The 14,880-nt window shown below is 44.2% G+C and overlaps 1 protein-coding gene across 11 annotated transcripts in view; it reads right to left on the bottom strand.

The window, feature by feature from the left end:
* Window positions 1-14,880, bottom strand: part of GRIN2B (glutamate ionotropic receptor NMDA type subunit 2B) — a 505,856-nt gene that overhangs the window by 21,323 nt on the left and 469,653 nt on the right. For all 11 annotated transcript variants that reach the window (XM_049102486.1, XM_049102484.1, XM_049102490.1 and 8 more), the window contains 4 exons: window positions 10,837-10,997; window positions 8,811-8,998; window positions 5,986-6,224; window positions 1,519-3,402 (listed from right to left, as the gene is read on the bottom strand). In XM_049102486.1, coding sequence (XP_048958443.1) covers window positions 1,543-3,402; window positions 5,986-6,224; window positions 8,811-8,998; window positions 10,837-10,997 — 2,448 coding nt within the window. In that variant the 3' untranslated portion in view covers window positions 1,519-1,542. The remainder of the gene's footprint in view (window positions 1-1,518; window positions 3,403-5,985; window positions 6,225-8,810; window positions 8,999-10,836; window positions 10,998-14,880) is intronic.

Here is a 14,880-nt window from a genome sequence, read left to right as displayed (position 1 = left end):
CTGGAATGGTACAGCCGGGAGGGAAAGAAGGTGTGGTAGGGAGGGGGAAGGGCTTCTACTGAGAATGTTCACATTGGGCTCAATGTCACATTCTCAGGGAGCCAGACCCAGTGGGGGTGGTGAGGGAGTCTCTCCTCTCCTACCCTCTCCACTTCCAAATCTCCTCGCTTCCCTCCACATCTCTTGAGCTGTACTCATGGAGCAAGCTCACTCCCCTTAACCATCTGTTCCACATTGGTGGTGATCAATTCTGGTGAGAACAAGCTCTTCCAGCTCCAGGTTAAGTAAGAAGGGATCAAAGCATTGAAAACATCCCCCTCTCTCACTTACCCTACCATTAACAACTCCCCTATTCCCCAAGCCTTGCTTAGCTCCTCCCCTGACCTTGGCCAGCTGAATGGGCAAAAAGCTCAATAAAGCTTTAGAGGATCTTTTGCTCTTGACTGTGGGCAAAAGAATGATGGCTGCTTCTATTTCCCTTTAGCCTGCCTGGAAAGTTCTTGGTCAAAACCTGCTGAACCATGGAGGAGTTACTTTTGTACCTTGCTCTTGTAGGATTGTTCATCACCTTTTTGTCTAGACCACATAATCTTCTCTGCCAAGAACTTCCATTCTCCTCATTCGGGAAGGGTGAAGGAGAGAGACAGCCAACATTCAGGTGACCTATGACCATGTCTGTTTGTATATAAGCCAACACAAGTCCATTGTTTAGGGACGTTGAAAGAAACGCCATTATGAGTCAAGGTTGCCTACTCTACAGGCAGAGGCCCCTGACTGCATGCCTGTGTAGACTACACATCTGCACAAGTGTGCATGGACACACACGCACAGGCAGTCTGTCCTCTCTTGCCTCGAATGCACCATGGGACACATCTCTGGGGTGCTTTCCGTCATCCACTAATGACCCTTTGTTCCAGTTCACCACTAATGAGCCTCATGGCATCAAAACAAACATTTTTTTTTTTTTTGGCTTATATATAAACACACAGGGCCTCCTGCCCTCTGCACCACACACAATCCCTAAACAGACACCACCTGAGTGACAAGAATTTAGCAAAAGCCTCTTTTCGTTCACAGGCAGTACACTAAATGGTCGTGTTTGGACGCTTCTGCTTTCTCACCTAAACCTAAAGTTCCGTTTCGGAAGAGCTATCATGGGCTCATGTGGCCTCCTTTTGCTTCTCCCTGCTTCACTCCAAGTGGGTGGCTAATAGCCCTTCCATGCTGGGAGGAAGCTCACACACGCAGCCACTTCCTTCCTCCACTCTGCCCCTGGGGGCTGAGCACCCACTGCATTCTTTCCCAGGGAAGGAAGGCTGACAGGTGGGGAGGGAAGAAAGACCCAGAAAGGGAGGAGAGATGGTACTGGTCACCAGGGCTGCCCTCAGGAGGAATCAGAACTCCAGGATTCCATAAATAAACTAAAACAAGAAAGGAGCAAATGGGAACCAAGTTCACCCCCGTCACCCTCCGTGACATGCGCACCACACGCCCACAGCCCCACCCTCCCATACCCACCTTAAAACCTCTCTCTTCCCTCACTCAGACATCAGACTCAATACTAGAAAGTTTCTCATAAACATGCCCATTGCTGGAGCCATTGAAAGCCCTGGGGTTTTTGTTGTTAGGCACACAGGGGTTGGACTGGTTCCCTATACAGATGTCTTTCTGGAAACGGCCTGGCACGGCCCCGTGCAGGGCCGAGACCACCGGCTTGTTGGTGACAAGGGCGCGGAAGTCTGGCCTGGCTTTCGGCGCCCCCGCCACCGTGGGCTGCCTGAAGAAGTAGGATTTGCTGCCATGGAGCAAGCACTGGTCGTCCCCAAAAGTGGGGATGAAAGGGTTTTGCGTGACCCGGTCGGGGTAGAGCGACTTGCTGAGCATGTAGCCGCCGCCGCCGGGGTTGTTGTGGTGGCGGTGTCCGGCGGCGGCCACTGAGGACTCGTGGTTGGCAAAGGTGCTCTCGCCAGCTGGCGTCTCAAACATGTGGGCGTAGGGACTCCCGTCCAGGAACCGGCCCTTGTCTTTCAGGCTCACGCTGCGCGGGGCCAAGGCGGCTTCTTCCTTCTGCAGGTCCACGAAGGTGTCGTAGGAGTGCTGCCGGCGCAGCTTGTTCCGGGTCTTCTTCTGGGCCTTGGAGTTGGTCGGGCTCTGGGGGTACTTGGTGCTGGGCGCGTTTGACGGCACCGCCACAGGGGCAGCCGGCTGGTCCAGCTCCTGCAGGGAGTTGTCCTCGCTGATGTCGTACAGGTTCCCTGCCTTCTTGCAGGCCTCGCACCGGATGCACGCCTGCCGGCCCGAGTTCTGCCCGGTCACCGCCGTCGAGTAGTTGTGCAGCTTTGAGGGGCAGCTGCGGCAAAAGTTGCCCCCGGAGCGGTCCTCCCAATCCACGTTGCTCAGGTTCTTCTCCCAAGGGGCCGGGACCCCGCTGACCACGCCGTGCTTGTCGCCCGCCCCGTGTTTGAGGTGAGACCTGTTGGTACAGGGCCCTCCTCCGCTCACCGAGTCGCGCTTAAAGTCATCGCTCTGCTCCTTGTAGATGTCCGTCAGGTCCACGTGCTCCCAGTGCGGGGAGTTCTCCTTGGTGCGGAACTGGTCCAGGTAGAAGTCCCGGAGCCCCTCCTTGTCCCTGAAGTAGCGCTTGTGGTCAGGGGAGCGGGGCGGCCGGCGGCGGTAGGCCAGCTCGATCTCGTCGAACTCCCGCCGGGACTTGGCCGAGGCCGGCCGCTTCTTCAGGCTGTCCTTGTATTGCTGCTTGCGCCTCTTGGCGGCGTTGCCCTCTATGTTTCCGTAGGTGACCGTGTGCGTGGAGATGTCAGACACGTCCGAGCGGATCAAGTCATCGTGGCCACTGTAGCGGTCGCTCTTGAAGGAGAATTTGCCGTACAGGTCACTGAGCTGGCTGTGTTTGGAGGAGGGGAGGCCGAGGTCCAGGGGCTTCTTGCTGATGGACCTCGGCTGGGTGGTGAAAGGCGGGTTGTCACAGTCGTAGAGCCCGTCGATGGAGCTGGCGCTGCCGATGCTGTGGGGCCGGTGGTGGTGGTGATAGTGATCTTGGTACACGTTGCTGTCCTTCAGCTGCAGGTTACCAAAAGTCCTCTCCACCTCACTGATGTAGTCGCTGAAGAGGTTCTCCTCGCACGGCGGGTTGTTGTAGGATTTGCAGTCGGAATGCGTGAAGCTGCGGCGGTGCTCGGAGATGTCATAGACGGACGACTCACGTCGGATGAAGTCCAGGGCACTCTGGGGGGAGCCGTTCACACCAGACAGGTTGGCCATGTTCTTGGCCGTGCGGAGCAGGCGCAGGATGTTGGAGTGTGTGTTGTTCATGGTCGCGGTGGGGGAATTCATCACGGACTGGCGCTCCTCGATAGCCACTCCATGGATGCAACTGTAGATACCCTGCAGCAGGAAGAGGACGAGATGGGTCAGGTCCCCAGCGAGGCTGGAAGTGACCACAGAGGATGCCTGCCCCTCCACCACTACCAACTATCTAACTGGTTAAGAAAAGTCAAGGAAAACATGAAAAAGTCTTAGTATATTCATAGGATGATGTGGCTGGAAGCTTGCCTGATTGATCACCTTGAATTTAGCAAGTTTTCATATCACGAGCTAAGCTCAGTGGCTTGGCTCTCCTCGAGGGGACACGGCACTCCCAGTGACTTTGACTAAACAGACTAGAATTTTAAGACGTGACGTGACATTCTACACCTCCATTCCACCATTGACTTGCACTGATTTTCCTTCCTCTGCCTGGGTTTCCAGATCTTAAAAATGAGATTGTGATATCAACTGATGGCAAGACTTATCGTCAGCTGCCAGGAGCCATGCTCCATGGATGTTGGGGCCTTCTGCCCTGGCTGGCCCCCGCTGCCTGGCAGTACAGCACAGGGGAGCTCGGAGCGCACCACAGCCGTTCTTCCAGCTCTGACAAATTTTGAGTGGCTCTGAGGATTCTGGGCACCAAATAGCAGCTGAGCAGTTCTCTCTCTCTCTCTCTCTCTCTCTCTCTCTCTCTCTCTCTCTCTCGCTAAGTTTTTATTTATTTATTCATGAGAGACACACAGAGAGAAGCAGAGACAAGGCAGAGGAAGAAGCAGGCTCCCTGTAGGGAACCCGATGCAGGACTCAATCCCAGGACCCCAGGATCATGACCTGAGTGAGCCAAAGGCAGACGCTCAACCGCTGAGCCACCCAGGTGACCCAGTTCTCTTCTTGAGCCAAGTGTGAACCAAATTCACAGAGAGAGTCAGGGAGCCCTGGGGTCAAAGAAGAATTTTTCTCCTGCTGTGCCCTGCACCGTGGGAGGGTGGAATTGGGACAGATAGCAAGTACTAAATAGAAATAAATAATTCCCCTGTTGAGCCTCTCATTTATTCTCTTTAGCTCCTGGTTTCCTTCTTATACTTTCTCACTCACTTAATCTTATCATGCATAATTAATATCGTGACAAATTAGTATTGATTGAGAACTCCCTGGATACAACTCCTTGTACCAGGCCTTAAAGAACACCATCCAAGGAGAGGTAATGAGTCGGGGTCAAGTCCCAAGTCAAGACAACCTGCTAATGTCTTGCTCCCTGCCTTGAAAAGTGGACACGTTTGGAACTTTTCTCCCCGGAGAGGGAACTAGGTGAAGGGGAGGTCATTTGAATGGGGTCTTTGAAACAAAGGGGATTGATTTGGGTAGGGAAGTTGCCCCAACAGATGGGGACGAGAACGGAGAAGATTAGAATGGAGAACTGCTGCTAAGTGAGAACGAAGAGAGGTTTAGATGAGGTGAGCCTCACTGTCCCAGAGTGCAGTATCGAGACTCGAGATCTTCAAGGTAAAGTTACCTTCCTTGCTTTCTAACACTGCTTGATTGTGGCCAAGGGAAAGTGCCGAGTGTTCTTCCTCTGCAGAGGCCTTGATTATACCGCAGGCCTATGAATGGCATTTCTATTACAGGCCACCAGCTCCCACTGCTTCTGCCATTACCCTATCTGGGAACTTAGAAAGGACCATGCAGTGGAACAATGTGGCTCAGGGGCCCCACATTCCTTCCTCCTGCTTACAGGTTACTGAATGGCTTGAATCAGCTCACAGCTAGAGAGGAAACTGTTTTCTATCACTAAAATACTATAGGAAAATGATGAAAAGACAGAACGACTTAATGAGAAATCCATTTTCTTACATAACTCCATTAGAGCCAGAGTTAGTTATATCTGAAATCTGGACCTCTATTCTAAAAGGACATCTGAGGTCTCCTCTCATGAATGAATCCCATAATCTTATTGACAAAATTAAAAGAAGCCTGCTTCCCCCGCCCTTCCCTGTGATCCTCTATTCATATTTAAAACTGAGTCCCAAATCCTCACTTTGGACCAGAAAAGTGGAAGAGATCTAAATAAAGAACAACTTAAGAGTAGTGCTTTTGTTCCAGTTAAGGAAGTTTCTAGAATATAAATGTATTGTGGGTCAGTACTTACTTCTGAAGGTTCTATAAAGCTCTTTAACTTCCCATTGCTCACACATGGTTAAAACAGAGTGGAAGAGTGGAACTACCAGTGATATATCTTTGTATGTCAGAGTAAGAGAGATACATTACATTTCACTATTTGAATAGAAACGTGATTTTTAAAAAAAAGATTAAATGATTAATACGGTCCAAACAGAATTAACTAATGGTGATGGAAGGCATTTGGTAGAAGGCCAAATTTTTCATTTTGATAGATCTACTAGTTCTTATTGAGAACCAAATGCCCAAATCCCATACACAAAGCTGTTTCTTGAAGGAAAAACTGTATCACCCATTTTTTTGAGCTACCTGAAATTATATCGCCCGACCCCTTAGGGGAAACGTATAGGATTTAGTGTCTCGCTTTAGCCTAGCTAAAAGCCCCTACGAGGCTGGGGTCAGTGCTCTTCTGGGTCTCTCTGTTTTGCAGAGTGCTAGACTAAGCTGTCCTTCACAAGCTCCCGGCACCTCAGTCAAACCACTTACTCTGCTGATGGAGAAGACCATGCCAGGCTTGCCGGAACAGACACCCATAAAGCAGTGCCGGAACTGCCAATAGAAAAGGTGTTCACAGATGAAGGTGATGAGACTGAGAGCCATGGCTGCCCCCAACATGTAGAAGACTCCTGCCATGTTGTCAATGTCCAGCTGGCTGCTCATGACCTCATTCTTTTCATTGTGGCAAATGCCAGTGAGCCAAAGAGCTTCTAGCTCCTCCATCTCCCCTGGAGACATGGCAGAAAGGGGAACAGATAAAGAAAAGACAGAAGGGGAACAGGTGGGGTATTAGGGAAGAGAGAGAAAAACATGAGAGAAAAGAGAAAAAAAAGAGAGAGACAGAAAGAAAATTAATAAAGTTCATAGTAATTTTATTAATACCACTATATATTAACTCATCAATGTATTCAACCAGCATTCAGTTGACAGCTTAATGTGGGTACTGCAGTGACACAAGGATATGAGGCATTATCTCTGCTCTCCATTATCTATCCAGTGCAAATGGATATATAAATAATCAATAGGACTAGCAATATGCAGGTAACTGGAGTTCAAATTCAGGAGAGTAATTTTGTGAGTGGGTGGCCAGTGGGTTTTCATGAGGAAGGTAGGACTGGTAGGTGAGCATGGCAAACAGGTGAATTTTAATTTCTCCTGCATGAAAAGGCACTGCAGGCAGCAGAAATGGCATGATCAATGGGAGGAAGGTGGGCCAACACAAGGCTTGTTTGGGAAAGACATGCAGAACAGCTCCAAAAGAGTGAAAGGAGGCAAAGGAAGCTGAACAAAAAAAGTTGCAGCAATATTGCTGAGGGCTTGAGAACCAGACAAAGTAAGCTTTGTATTTTCTTCGGTAAATAGTAAGAAATGACATTAATCAAACTGAGATTCAGAAAATTGCTCTCACAAATATGCAAATCAGGTTGGGCTGCTCAAGGAGGGATAGAGAGATTCGCAGAGAGATGGATTGATTCTCCACTGACCCTCATACTTACTGATTGATCTCTTGTTGCAGAGGGAAATAGAAATATTAAGAGTAAAGGGGAGCGAGCTTGAATCAAAGGAGACCACCAAATTCAGACCTGCCTCCTTGTAACACCGCTTAGAGAAGCTTTGATTAATTCGATTCATGTCAGGGTCAATAATCTTTATTCACTTCATTGGATACTAGGAATTAGAAAGGCAGAAACCTTAGACAAAGGAAAATGAAGGAATCTATGTGCCCTAGAATGCATCTAATTTGAGGCAAAAAAAAAAAAAAATCTGAAGATCTCATGAAAAAAACTGCCTGCTCTAATGATTCCAGTTTGGTTAAGAAGTTGAACTTTGTGTAAACTGACTAGAGTTTTGGGAAGCCTCTGCCAATCGTCTCCTCTGCTGTCCTTCCTCATAGAAGAGGCTCTGTTATTGCCTTTGAGTGATAGCAACATGAGAATTACAGAAGCCCTCATACCCACACAGCTTGTTAGCATTCCAGCTAGAACCCCCTAGTCTTTCCAACAGTAACCAAAGAACTTTTTACTCATTTCTTTGATCAAACTATGACTTTCCTAACTAATAGAACAGCTGACCTCACCTAGAGTCTGAAAATCCAGCTGTGTTCTGATGCCTCTTATCTCATCCTTATCAGAAAAGGTTCTGTAGACATGATTTAGAGAACGGCCTGGCTGATGGCCTGTGGGGCCACGCAGAGTCAGGCTGCTCATCCATAACTGGATTAGCTTCTGTGAGGCTAACAGGAAGGGTAGGTACTTTAGACAACAAGTGAAGAGGGATGCAGAAGACACAGTATAATGAAATTGGAGATGAGATTTTTTTTTTTCTCAAGCAAACTGGCTGCTCGGTCTCCTGCCAGAATGACACTGGGGAGTGCCTTATGAGTGTCTGCCTCAGGGGATCCTGTGCCTGATTCCTACCTCATCCAGCTGAAAGAGGAAAATGGGAGGGAGAGTAGAATGAATAGATGGCCACAAGTATATGCTCTTTGTCTGGACATAGAAAAAAAGCTGAGACCTTTTGGAAGTCCTATCCACTGCTCTGGCCACACGCAAAAAGATTGCTTGGAACATCTAATTCTAGCTTCTCATACTTTATCCTTGAAGCTTTGATCATAACCTGCAATCCTGAGACATACCTCCTTGATCAACTACTTTAATCCTCTCTCCCAAATTGCACCCAGTTATGGCTTGAATTGTGTTTCCCCCCAACACCCCCTTCCCCTGCCAAATTCCTCTGTTGGAAGTCCTAATCCCCAGTACCTTGAAATGTGACTTTATTTGGAAATGAGGTCACTGCAGATGGAATTAGTTAAGATGAGGTCATCCTAGAGTAGGGTGGGCACTCTAACCCAATGTAACTGGCATCCTTAAAAATGGGGAAATCAGACAAACACATATATAGAGAGAATACAGGCACAGAGGGAAAATGCCATGTGAACATAAAGGCAGACATGGGGTGATGTGTCAACAAGTGAAAGAATGCTAAAGAGTTGTCAGCAAGCCCACCATGGGCTAGGGGAAGAGGCATGGAACAGACTATCCCTCGAGGTCCTCAGAAGGAACCAATGCTGACACTTTGATCTTGGACTTCTGGCCTCTAGAACGGTGAGACAAATTTTTATCATCTTAGTCACTCAGCTGTGGCACTTTATTATGGCAGCCCTAGGACACAAATACCTATACCCCAAGTTTCACAGGATACTGCGAAATACTGTTCTGGAAATGCAGGGCTTACAGGAGTGGAGAAGAAAGGCTGGTGTTTTGCACTGACCATCAGAAGAGCCCAAACAAGCACTTTCCCCTTCTGTGACTCACCATCTCCGAATAGCTGGAGGATAGCAAGGTCCACCTGGCGCTTCCACCCAGAATCTTTTTGGATGGCAATGCCATAACCAGTGGAAGCAAAGACTTTCCCACTGCCAATGGTCACCAGCTTGCAGCCTTCATCTCTGCCCGCCATGTAGTTCAGCACTGCTGCATCATAGATGAAGGCATCCAGTTTCCTGTGCAAAAAAAGAAGCAAACAAACAATCCAGTGGAGGAATTTTAGTACAAAACTACCTATGGGGGCCATTAATATGAAGCAGTAGGGTTCCAGCAAACTATGGGGAAAACTGGTTCAAAGTAAGGCTTGAGTTGGAACTCAGCCAGAATCTAAAGCCTAAATCCTAGGCTGTTCTTTATGTGATTTAAGGTTGAAAGGAGGAGTTCTTTCCCTCCCACAGGGAATGATGAGAATGTAAGTCAGGCCCGAAGCCAACTCATAAGCTGTGTCTGAAAGAAGGAGTAAAAAGGAATCAATAAAAATAATAACAGAAATAATGAAAAGTAACCATCACAATGATAACAACAAATAGCATGGGTTAGATTTATATAACATTTTTCATTTCTCAGTTCATTACAGTCCAGAGTGGGGCTAGGTGTAGGTGTATGTGTTTCAATAGATGTGCGTTGCTATTTTTGTGGTCAGAAAGGTTTCAATATTCTGTTTTGCAGCACAAGGAAAGAAATGAGTAGTTGGGTGGTAGCAGCACAGGCTCGTGTTAACAGCAAATGTGCATAACTACAGGAGAACCCAACATGTAGAAGAATTCAGATCTCTCAAGTTCCTAAACATATAAGAATCTCATTTTATATTTTGTGCTTTCTAAGGAATGAATATATAGGGAAGGGAGTAGGTCTAGGTAAGGGCAGGAAGGCATAGACCAATATTTCAAACCGACATTTAAACACATCAAAAGTAGAGAAAGAAATTCAGATATAGCCATATAGGTAGGTAATACAGAGAAGTCTGCAAGAAAGAAAAGCATGCATCATACCCTTCACTTTTGCAAGGGAAATTAGTTTTAGCCCTCTTTAAGAAAAAAAAAAAAAAAGCTCTTTCTGGTATGGTAAGATACAGAACATTTTCCAAAAGGCCCATGAGTACCCTACAGAAAAGTGGCACAGCAAAAACCCCAAAGCTCTGATATGATCAACAACTGTGGTTGTACCAGGGGCCAGACTACCTACCAAGGGAATCCTATACCCAAATCCCATCTCCTGAAATCTGCTGTGACTTTATGGTGATAAGAGACAGTCTACAGTATTTAAGTAAACATGCATCTGGGTGGCTCTTCCAGAACTGGAGCCACTGGAAGGTCCAAGTGCTGCTAGTTGTCATACAACACAGAAAATCAGCTATAAGACTCCTTCACCCCAAAGTCCCAACATCTATCATGCTCAATTGTCTGTCTTATTCCACAGCTGTGGCTTCTAAAAGCCAAATGAATAAAGGGACCAATGTGGCTGGGATTATGCAAGCCAACGTATTTGCAGTTCGTGAGCTCCTTTTAAAAACAAATATTTTATAGAGTATAAAGCTGGATCAAAGGACACCAATAAAAGCTGGAATTGGAGATCAGTCAACACATTCTCACTGTTTGCTGTCTAAAAATCTTCACTCTTTTCTTCTTTCATTTCTCCCTTGTCCACAAGACACAGAATCATCATTTTCACCTTCTGGTCAACCAGTCTTCATTTCATGCATAATACATGAACCTTAGCCTTGACTCTTCCCTTCAACTTTTATGGCTATTTCATTCTTGTTTCATGGTTACATTAATGCAAGTAGAATATAATTTGTAAAAAAAAAATACATAGAAGTATATAATATCATAGGAATCTTTGTGCACTGGCCTGGATTATATTATCAAATTTAACTTGGAAAACCATAGAAAGCAAATGCAGTCTTCTTTGCTTTAACTTTGTCTGGCACCCAAGCATGATATATCTGATTCAGTGCACAGTTAATAAATGTGAGAAACATATCAAAGATTCTGAGCTTGGAAGCAGTTCTTACCCTGTTTTCAGGGAGAGCAATGCATCATCTACACCCCTCTGGTTGAACTTTCCCATGTAGGCATGCATTTCTGCGTAGTTATTGCGAATATTCCTCTCTGTGCTGCCATTGGGCACAGTCCCAAAGCGAAAAGGGGGTGAGAAGTCATTAGGTCTCTGGAACTGGAGAGAGAGAAAGAGAGTGAGAGAGAGCGAGAGAGCGAGAGCGAGAGAGAGAGAGAGAGAAAGAGAGAGAGAGAAAGAAAAAGAAAGAGAAAGAAAGAAAATGCTTCAGAAAATGTGAAGAGATATTAAGTTAGCAATTGTGGATTTTTAATGGAAGGGACCCAACTATAATTCACCAAATACATTAGCCCTCACTCAGGAACAGCAGTTGCTAACTGAAAGAAGACTTCAACTGAATTTAATACATATTGTTGAGAGCTTTCTATTTTCCCAATCCTGGATTTAATCTATAACTTTTGCGTGTTCCATTTATGCATACTACACAATACCAGTGATGATGGGAGTGTGCTGTTAGCTTAACTGCAGTGGCTTAGTCACCTTTATACCCGAAAATTGTGTAAAATATGTTTCCAGGTCTCTTAATTAAAGGGACTAAATACATTGTCATTGCACCATCTGAGGCTACAGGACTTTAGTGGGATGAGCTACAATGTACTCCTGAAAATAATTTGATGGGTATCAAATATGTTTTGCTAAGAAATCTTTTCTTGACCTTCCTTGATGCATTAAAAGCCCGTATTTATTCTACATGAGTTGTAGAATAAATTGTAAAACTAAATACGTTTTAATTATGTTCCTTTCCTTGCTTAAGAACTGAGAGTGGATCTCCAGTGCTCAGCATAACAAAGTGAAATTTCTTGGATTTTTCACCCTATGACATCAGCTTTATTTCTGGTATTGCCCTGCAATGAATAAGTCTGTACATTGCTTCCTGAACAAATAATTTATTCATTTGTATCTTCATGGCCACATATAGTCTGTCCCCTTAGCATGAACTCACTTTTCTCTTGAGGTCAGTTCATGTCCTTCATCTCAAAATGTAACTCGAAGCAATTTCTTCAGGACACCTTCTGTGAGTTCTTTCCTCCATCAAGTCTACCCAAAAATACTTGATTTTCTTAGTTTCTATCATACTACAATGCAATTACACACTAAATGAGCTGGCTAAGTTCTGAGAGCTAGTCTCTGATATAGTCATTAAGACTTTAAGCTCTAGATTGAGAAAGATATAGGTTGAAGATCAGCTCAGCCACTTACTACTGTGTGATCTTGGGCAAGTAGCATGAACTCTCTGTGCATCATTTCCTCATTAGTAAAGGGAGACAATAATGTCTATTTTTTAAGACAGTTGTGTGGATTAAAGGATATAATGTATAAGAAGTGTCTGGCATAGCACCTTGCACACAGTAAGTCCTCAATAAAGATTCTTTATACTATTTTTAACTCAGGTCTATATTCTGCATTCCCCAGTAAACGTCATACTTTCCAATCTTCCCATTCTGTTAGTACAGCAGTAATCAGATATAAATGACCAGAGTAGCTCTTCTCTGCCTTAGCATAGGAAAGATAATATATATTTTTAAAGTACTTTTTGTTTCAATACTAAACCATTTACTTTGGAGATATATTAGAAAATCTAACTGGCCAACTCAGGAGTACTTGGAACCTCTGGACTTGTGTAGATTTAGAGACATTCTCCTTTCCCTTTGCCCTGACCTGAAAAGCTCAAGAGCTTCTCAGAATATTGGGATTTCACAAGCCACAAAATATCATATCATATCACCAAGAGCCATAATGCTATCTTTGGTGCTCAGAGTTGGCCATAGTTATAAGCAGAGTCATACCGTGGTGTTAGGCAATCTGCGATGCATCAAAAGACCACTACTTCCTGTTTCAAAAGGCTCCCAGCCTGACTTACCACAGTGCTTTTTGCCATTAAGAGTTTTTGTTTAATTGGTTTTGAAAGGGTTGTGATTTTTAAGTGAATAAAAAAGTCAAAGAATTTTAGAGTTGTATAAGCCACTCAAGGTTAAGTAGTCCAAGCCTCTCATTTCACAGATGAAGACCGAGGCAAAGAGGCCAAGTAATTTGCTCAATGTCACACAGTGGTAGTAATGGCTAACATTATCTGGAATCAATTGGCTTAATTAATAGCACTCCTCACTGTCCCTAGCAGATTGTATGGTTAAGTAAACAGGGATAAGCTTTATTGGAAGAGACAGAATGCTATGCATACCACTGTCAATTATAACACTTCACTTGTTTGAAAAAAAAGGTATCCCCCAAATCAAAAGCAGAGTGGGGTACTCTTGTAGGTAGCAATACAAACAAATGAACTCCCTTTAATCGGTAATTCCCCACTTTGCTAGGATAATGACAGCTGATGCTTACAATGACCAAAATATTCTAGGGCCCAAAGTATTTTTCTGAAACATCAGTGAAAGTTGAAATCATGTCCAGTTCAGTTCCAGTATAAATTATTATATATCTAGTTTTTTTTTTTAAATTGGTAATCCACATAAAGCACACACAATAATTTTGGTCAACCAAATGAAATCTGATGCCCTGAGTGCCTCACATCCTGATGAAGCTAGATTATGGAAAGTTTCTGTACTACTCTTTCATAATTTTAAATTTTAAATTATCTTCAGATTTTCAATGCTGTTTTATAACTATGTCCTTGAATAAATAAAAACTAAAGAAATGATAAAGGACCTAAAATAGCCAAGATGACTTTGCAAAAAAGAAAAAAGTTGAAGTACTTACAAGATCTGACTGTAAGACTTGTCATAAAGTGATAGTGATGGTGACAGTGTGATATTAGCATAGAGAGAATAAGTGATCATCAGAAGAGAGTGCCCATCCATAGACCAACACACATATAGTGCAAAGGCAGATAAAGTGGAGATAGGCGTGTCTTCAACAAATGGTAGTGGAACAATTAGATGTCCAAATACAAAAAAAAAGGGGCGGGGGACTTCATTTCACACCTTGTGAGATATAGGGAAATTAACACAAAGTGAATCGTACACCTAAATATGAAGTATAATATTTCTAGGAGAAAATACAGGAAAAAGTCTTTGTAACCCTGAGTTAAGATTTCTACATATGACACCAAAAGCATAGTCCACCAAAAATTAGATTTCATCACAATGAAGAACTCTTTGAAAGACACAGTTAAGAGCACGAAGAGATAAGTCACCAATGTAGAGAAAATATTTAAAAATAGATTAAAGCTATTATAAATCTAAAGGAAATAAATGATAACAGAGCAAGGCTCTTAGTGAAGCAGCCTCCATAAGGAAACAATCAAAGAAATCAGCCAGCACTGAAAGAATGGGAAAGCGCATAGTCCTTGGAAAGCAGTAGTCTTGGAGGCAGATGATTTGCAACTGGCTTCTAGTTCTTTCTCTGACCAACTGCGTGAACACGGGCAAGTGACTTAAATTCACAGAGTCCCATTTCTCTGGAAGTATTATTTTTAATTAATAATAAGATAATGCATAGGAAACCACGCAACACAATTATCTGGCACATGGTGGATTCTAAAAATTATTAACGGCTTCTATGAGGATGAAACTTTAATATCTAAAATTGTCTCATGTTAGCCAATGTTTCCTAAGATGGAAAACTCTTGTTCTCTAATTTGTTCCTTAAACTAGGCCAGTTCTGGGGACCAAGAATGTGAGTGCACTGCCCCAGAATTAGCCAAAGCAGAAGCAGAAGTGAGCTTGGATTTTCCTTTGAAAATTCTTGTCCCAGCTTGTGAGGTTTAAATAAAACTCAGGTTTTTTTTTTTTTTTTTTTTTTTAAACTGTCATTGGACCTTGAACTTGACTAAAATTCATGGCCACAGAGAACTACATGTTCAATGAGGCCTATGGGGAAGAAGGAAAGAATAATCTTCCAAATACCTTGACACTTCCACTATAATAAAACTTACCCCAGGCTGTGAGGCATTATATGGCACTTGTTTAACCTGAATGGTAATCAATGCTCTCTGGGGTTTTGGAAAGGAGTAACATTTTGTACTGTCAAG

Source organism: Canis lupus, chromosome 27 (assembly GCF_003254725.2).
Source record: "Canis lupus dingo isolate Sandy chromosome 27, ASM325472v2, whole genome shotgun sequence".
NCBI classification, from domain to species: domain Eukaryota; kingdom Metazoa; phylum Chordata; class Mammalia; order Carnivora; family Canidae; genus Canis; species Canis lupus.
Note: the sequence above shows the minus strand (reverse complement) of the source record. Positions and strands in the feature narration are given on the sequence as shown.